This window comes from Eupeodes corollae, chromosome 1 (assembly GCF_945859685.1).
Source record: "Eupeodes corollae chromosome 1, idEupCoro1.1, whole genome shotgun sequence".
NCBI classification, from domain to species: Eukaryota; Metazoa; Arthropoda; class Insecta; order Diptera; family Syrphidae; genus Eupeodes; species Eupeodes corollae.
Genome location: NC_079147.1, coordinates 186,010,340 through 186,018,266, shown reverse-complemented (window position 1 = coordinate 186,018,266; position 7,927 = coordinate 186,010,340). Strand labels below are relative to the sequence as shown.

Below are 7,927 nucleotides of genomic sequence, written 5' to 3'. Positions count from 1 at the left end.
TCCTATCATAATCAACAATTGCATAAACAATTACTCCAAACTAATTGATCTGTCAAAACTTTCAGAATTATACAGTTTTTAAACAATACAGCATTTTGAGGCGCAGTATTATTATTATTATACAGAATATTAACCATACAGTATTATGCTATGACCACAGACCATATAGTATGTACAGTATCATTCGGAATTTTGACTATACAGTATTTTAAAATACAGCATTTCGACCCGCTCCAATATTCAGTAGATCAAACTGTGGTACAAATAGCCCCCTCAATCAATTGATATCAATATATAATAAATTTTACCCTTGTATAGAATCTATAAATCAAGTACTTGAATTATTATAAGAAAAAATAAACTAAAGGAATAAATCAATTTTGTACAAATAGTTCAACAATGTAGTGAAAATGTCAAAGATAACACAAAAGAAAAGTAAGTCATTTTCCAAAAATGTTTCCAAGTCTATTTTATTTCGCCTGTACCCGCTTTTAATTAAGTAAAAACAACTTTTTATGCAAAAATATCTTAGTTTCGTTTTTTTATTTACCAATAAACCTCAGATGTAATTTGGTTCTGTCTTCACATTTTTTGTTTTAAATTTTAATTTTAACATTCGTCCAATTTTGTTTTTTTCTTTTTTCTATTGATAACAATTTTTAAAATGTTTCCTCTTACCAAGTGGAACTGTTTTTTTCTCGTTTTTCTTTACCTTTTTGTTGTCATTTTATCTAATATCTATATTGATTTATTTATATAGACATCAGCTAACACTAATTAAAAAGAATTTAATAGATAATGCAAACGAATTTTGTTTTTTTTTTTAGTTGTATTTTTTTTTGCGGGGGAGGTGTGGTAGTGTGTGTTTTTTTATATATCATATTATTGCCAAAAGCGTAAGCAATTATTATTTTTTAAGGCAAAATATAGGAGATAAAAACTTTATGTTTTTTGTTTTGAAAGAAAAACATTTTTTTTTTAAATTTAACCAATTATTCATGGTGTTTCTTCTTGTTTTGGAAGATTTAATATTTTTTGTTTTTTCTCCAAATCGGCGACACACTCATCACACTGTCCGCAACGGTGTGGCGCAACTACAACGTGCGTCCTTAATTGTCCATCGAATCCAATTGTAAAAAATTCATCGTCCGATGTCCAGAGTCCGTCACGAACGAAATTTCTTGGTTCGGACGATTCATAAATTTGTACATCTCCATCGAAGGCTTTCACTTTATTTGAATCACCAATCACAGCTAAGCGGGAGCTTTATAAATAACAAAATAAAAATACAAAATTAATAATCAGTTTTTTTTTTTTTGGAAGATTTCTGATATCAGAATAAAAACACGATTTTGATGATTGCTAAAAATATATTCTTATAAAATTATGTACGGAATTTTGAGTGTTTTTTAAAACTGAATTACGTTGAAAGGGTCGATTGTCATCATAGAAAATGTTAACAAACTTTTAGTCTTATGTCAAAACTAACAACAGCTTCATATAAAGTAAAGTGCACATGGCCCGAAAATGCCCATGAGATAAATTGCTCATCGCCAGAAAGACATACATCGGTAGCAATACGGCTGGCTATTTAAATTTAACAAGAGCGATTATAAAGAGGCCTAACTAGTACAGTATTTCTGTACAGGGGTTGCCAATACTCACATGTGGGCCCAAGCCTGAGTGCTTAGTAGAAGTTTCATTGGAGACGAACAACAAAATTCCTTGCATGTTACGCAATCTACCTCGAAGCATAAGACGAGTGATCCATTTTGCGGTTTCAAAAGTATAGGGCTCGAATTCGAGATCCGTCAAACTAAGTTGTTAACCAATTTGTTTTTCAGTTGAAAGTCTAATATTTACAAAAATGGATCGCTTAATTTTTAAAACCTACTACAAAAATGGTGATTCTGCCACAGCTTTAAGAGGAGATTATAATCGTCCAACTACGCAAGCAATTGACAAAATTGTGAAGAAATTTGAACAGACTGGATTGGGTACAGATATTGTCAAGCAAACCTGTGCTTCATCGGTTTGCTCGTACCTTTGCAAATATTGCTGCTGTATGTGAAAGTCCAGCGCACACAACGACTGAAGCCAGCTGACCATTCACAATGTCGTAGATACGTTGAATAGGTGCTTAAACAAAAGGCGGTTGACGGCGATTTGTCGAAAAAAAATTTTCTTCAGCGACGAAGCTGACGTGGGTATGTTAATAAACAAAATTGTCGTATTTGGGGTTCTGAGAATCGTCAAGTAATTGAAGAGAGGCCATTCCTCCACAAAAAGGCACGACGATGGAACGACTGTCACCGTCAATTCGGAGCGTTATGGTAGTATAATAACCGATTTTTTTTCCTGCTATTGACGAATACGACTTGGAGAATATGTGTTTTTAACGATTAAACACAGCTGGAGAGTTTTCTTGTCGTGTTTATGCAGATAAACCTTTAAATTTTGAGCACTTGAAAACCAATATTCGTCAAGTTATGGCTGAAATAGAGCCAATTTGTGTTAAAAAGTATTCGAAAATTACTTCAAAAGAATCGATGCTTGCAACAATTCGCGTGGTGGTCATTTAACTGATGTAATGTTTCACACATAATGTCAACGTTCAACGTTCAAACAAAAATAATTTATAATTATGTGTTTTATATACGTTAACTTTTGAAACCGCATAATGTATAACGCAACTATATAACGGGACGATAAACAGAAATATTTTATGTTCATTATTGGAAGAAAATGAGGAAGAACACGCCATAACCTTCAAAAATGTCAGGTATAAATACAGTGGCTCCCACAACTAATCGGACAAAGATGATGAACATTTTCGCAATTGTCTTTCTCCAAGAAAAGGTACAGAAGTAGAAGAACTTAATCATCATTTTATAACTTATTTATAAGTTCAAATGAAGATAAATAAAAAAAACTGCACTTCAAATTTTAAATAAGCAAATAAATTAAAAACAAAAACAACTCCTTAATTTAAGTTCTCACACATTGTGCGGGCACAACTCCTTAATTTAAGCTATCACACATAGTCAGAAATTCACTGCTTTCACACTTTAATAGCTCTGTAAATGTATTTTTCACTTCAAATGGCAATCTTATTATTAAGCTTGCATTACGAAAGACCTTTACTTACATTTAAGGTAGTTTTCTCATCCACGTCGAAATGAAACCAAACGTTTTTGAAAATTAGAAAATTGGTTGTTTTGCATAGCCTGGGCGGTAATTCAGTACGAGCAAAAACAACAATTGTGCAACGTAGCCCTTTCACAGTCCATTACATCATTTCACGATTTGAAAACGAAAAAAGGATTCATAATGTGAGCAGACAAGTTAAAGGAAAGAAACTGGATCCGTACTTCTCATCGTACTTTTCTGACATATCAACTAAAATTCCTTCTTATATTTGGAATCTTTAAAGATTTTTTTGAAAGAGACCTCAAGCAAGAAATCAGCAACGAAATCGTCAAAAGAAGAAGCATCGCCATCGAAGTAATGACCGAATTGGCAGTGCAGGCGTGCATCGTAATACATCGGTCAAAAAAGGGAAAGGAAGGATTTAAGTTTCTTAATGAATATATAACATCGGATACAACTTCTTGGAATACAAATTTTTGTATAGTTAGTTAACCATTAGACATAAGACAATATTATCAATATTATAAATTAAGTTTTGTTCACGGAATGTATGATTGGTGAAAAGTACATGAAGAATTTTCTCATAAGCATAGTCGGGCTACTGTAAAGCATGGTGGTTGGTTGGCCAACGTTTGGGGATGTGTTGCAGGTTCCGGTGATTGGAACTAACATTTTGTGGATGTTTAAATGCATCAAATAGCTTACATAAATGTTTTTGAAAAAACATTTGTGGTCCAGTGTCAGTAAAGTCGGAATACAAGACAGTTGTTATTGTATAACTGGCCTAATATGCTTAAAACACAGAAAAAGTCACCTGACCTTAATACAATCGAGCATATAATGCATGAACTGGGACGTCGACCTGCTCAAAAATACTTTCGGAACATTCAGGACATCAAGAGGAATGGGAAAAAATAAATCCTGAAGTAGATAAAAAACTTGTCGCTTCAATACCTCCACGCCTTGAGAAAGCAATTTAATCTAAAGGATACAAAACTGAGTACTACGAGTAAATATTAGGTGAGAGGTGTAAAATAATAGAACGGCTTTTATTTATTTATTTTTTATAATAAGCACACACTCAAGGCGATATTATTATCCTAATTATGCAGAGACACAGTGTGTTCACTAGGAAGAGGTGAGTGAAGCTTTGCGATTAATCTTAGTGGCTTAAATTGTAATTTTGGCTTAGTTAAAATAAAAATGTGACTAAATGTCACATAAAATGGCTACAATGTTTTAAAATATATTCATTTTCTTGGAGAAAATGCATTACAAAAATGTATATTTCATGTGTCCGATTAGTCGTGGGAGCCACTGTATGTTGACAATTTTTTTTGAACTAGGGCTCGAAAATAGCGAAAATATATTAGATGTGAGTCCAATAAGACGGAGCTCTATGTCTTGCAACCATTAATTGGCCGCAGACAATGCGAATTAACAGCACTCCATTCTTTTCTATCTATGAAAAGATAAGTTTTTGGTAAATGCTAACGAACCATTTAGAACGAGCTGAAGGCGAACATTTGAGACGAATTTGTCAAATATTAGACCAATTGGAAACACTACTCGAAGCACTTTCCTTGAGGGCGAGGCCATTGCTTTTTCACTGCCTGAGCATTTGCTATTTTTCTAAAAAAAATTGACGATAAATTAGCCATATTTGCTATAAAATCTTTCTCAAGGTCACTTAAGGCTGAAGCTTATTTCAAGTCGAAGGGAAGCTCAGTAGTTGTATTTTTCACGTAAACAGTTCAATTACTAACATAATTATCGATTCTGGTCAAAAAAGAAATCATATGCTTTAACATTTTGTTTTACAAAAATAGAACCCCTACAAAAATATCTGTACAAAAACAAGGAGACAACTTACCCCCTTGGAAGAATCTTCCTGACCGGTTTGTCGTTATAAGTAAATTTTTCAATGTATTCATTTGGCTTTCGTATATCACATGTAAGAATTTTACCATCTTCGTCGCCGAGATGGATGATCTTTTCGTCTGGAGATATGGCCTTTGTTGCCCAGGCGCAAGCCTTGAAGCAGTCTGTGTGATTGTCGTATATTGCTATTTTTTCAAAAATGTAAAAATAAAAATATATTTTTGGTTAACGAATTGCGTTTCAAATAAATTTACAAATAAAATACACATACACACACGCGACACAACGTAAAGAAAATAAGTCAAAAACTTTAGTATCTAACCTTTTGCTGGACGTGCTTGTCGATCATCCCACAAGAGTGTAGATTTATCCAAGGAGCAACTGGCAAAGATATTCGGCTGACTTAGAGAAGTGGCAATACCAGTAATAACATCGCTATGAGCGTGTCGTAAAGTATGAACGGAAGTCAAATCTGCCTTTCCCATGTCCCAAATCTACATTCAAAACCATTGACGAGAAATTGAAAATTCTTCTCATTTTCATTCGAATAGAAAGAAAACTCACCTTCAGCATACAATCCTTCCCACCGGTTATTGCTTTATTTGAATCAGCATGGAACTGTTCCAAGCATAAAATTGGATGAGTATGCTCATAACGTTCCCCAATCATGAACAAACAATACGGATTAATGCTGCGCACTTCGGTTTTTGTGGACCAAAGTTGGACGCAGCCGGAATGAAAGGATATGAGGAGCTGTAAACGTGACGATTTAAATTGAATTCTTCTTTTATCAACAAAATTCAATTAAACTTACAATATTTTTAGCAACAAAACGCATTGCCGATATCAAAGAGTGGCATTGCAATTTATAAATGGATTTCTTTTCGGCGCCAATATGCTCACGACGTTCGAAACCCCACAAAGAGCTAGACCATTCACGACCAGTTAATTTATTTGTAGCTAAAGCATAAGTTCCATCCACATTCGCTGCTACACATTCCCATGCTGGATGAATGCGTAGCTGACGATTGTGTGGACGTTTGGCGTAGTCGCGGGAATTCAGATTGGGATAGTAAGTGTTCGAGGCCAGTGCTGTAGTGTCTTCGGGCGGATGATAGTAATCTGGTGTTTTATAGAGGACACCATAGGAGCTTGGGAACATAATTATAGCGCGGGGGTGGTGAAACGATTTTTTTTTCTAAAAACTCACGTTTAAACAAAAAAATTGTGAAAAAATTAAACGCAACAACGAGGTTAGCAGCCCACCGGTGAGGAATGCCTAAATTCACCTGACATCTTTCTTTTTTTTATTCAGCGCAAAATGTCAAATTGGATTTGGGCGCTGTCATTTTGACACAATGTGGTTTTTTGTTTGTTGTTTTTGTTTTTCGTTATTGGTGTTGTTGGGTTGGTGTTGTTTTCGTTGGTGAATCTTTTTTCAGACGGATGTGTTCAAGAATTGAGAGTCTGACTTTTTACACAATGGAATTGCACTCGGCGATTTTTGGACTTGCAGTCGTATTTATAAACTTAACCTTAATTAATAAAATTCGATAAACAGATTAAAGTTATGCAGTGCATAAGGATTAATGTAGACCATAAATAAATTATAGCTACGACCTGCTTATGTCAAAAAAATACCGAAATGGGGAAATTTATTCCATTAAGCTTTCATAAAATAAGCTTTCTGTAAAATCCTTTAAAAAACAACAATTTGGGTTGCAATTTGTCCAGTTTATATTACTTTAAGATTTCTGAAAATTTTCTCAAATGATGAAATAGCAGGAGATAAAAATATAAACACATTTTATTATTCATTCTCAGCTAGCAATCAAATTATATTTGCATTTCTTTTCATTCGTTTTGAATTCTACGAAGTATGATAGAGAATTTTTCGAGAAATCGAATTATAAAAATTCTGTTCTCTAACAACAAAAGTGCTGAATTTACGTATATACAAATTTTGTGTCTTAGAATGCAGAAATTACTGATATTTTAAGAATATACATAAACTGTTTAATTGAGACGTTAAATATAGTGAAGTTAACAACAACAAAACAAAAGAAACTGGAATCGAAAGATCATTCATTTGTTCGGCAAATTATGAATCGTTCAATAAAGTAGGTAATTTGAGCAGCATAAATCTTTACATACAAATATTACTAGCGTACCCGTTCTGAAATTCCCTCAACCAAATTTTGATCCAAATTTTAAAATTAATTACATGTCTAAATTTTTTTACTATGTTTTGGTATGTGGTGTTTTTGAAGAAACGCCAAGACCATCTATAACCTAAGAAATAACCCATCCACAAAATATATGGAATACTGGGAAACTAACTTATCGAAATAAAGTGTTTGTGGATTCGATTGGTTCTTCCAAATACACAAACCCTTTATTTTGATATATTATTTTCCCAGTATTTAATATTTGAATCATAACTTTTTATATGAACAAAGATTATAACTAAAGACTTTGTATATGACTTTGTTTTCATATATAAAGTTAAAGATAAGTTTTTCTAAACAATATCCAATTTACGGTTTCAATTCTTTTAGCTTTAGATTCCACTTTGTTTTGTATTTGTTTATCCCATTATTCCATCATAAGCGAATTAGAATTTTTACTTGCGACATACACTGCCAATCACTGGGACGAGCCTACACATTATGGAATAGATTTTTTATTGTAGTCGGAAACTTTGTTGTAGCCGGAAACTTTTACTATCTGTGGAAAAATTATTATCGAGCTTTGGAATTTTCCAATATCAAACAATAAAATACTAAAAAAGCGTATAAAAAAATGCTCCACTAGGATGAGGCCAAGGCAAATATTTCCGTGCAGGAGTTTACAAGTTTGATCTTTTAAAAACTTGTGTATAGAAAATCTAAGAGAG

The 7,927-nt window shown here is 33.2% G+C and overlaps 1 protein-coding gene across 1 annotated transcript; it reads right to left on the bottom strand.

The window, feature by feature from the left end:
* Nucleotides 1-510: 510 nt before the first annotated feature.
* LOC129940961 (protein valois) lies at nt 511-6,343 on the bottom strand. Its single transcript, XM_056049494.1, has 5 exons — nt 5,846-6,343; nt 5,596-5,784; nt 5,354-5,525; nt 5,024-5,216; nt 511-1,264 (listed from the first exon to the last, which is right to left on the bottom strand). The coding sequence occupies exons 1-5, from the start codon at nt 6,191-6,193 to the stop codon at nt 997-999; spliced, it is 1,170 nt and encodes a 389-aa protein (XP_055905469.1). The 5' UTR covers nt 6,194-6,343; the 3' UTR covers nt 511-996.
* Nucleotides 6,344-7,927: the final 1,584 nt, after the last annotated feature.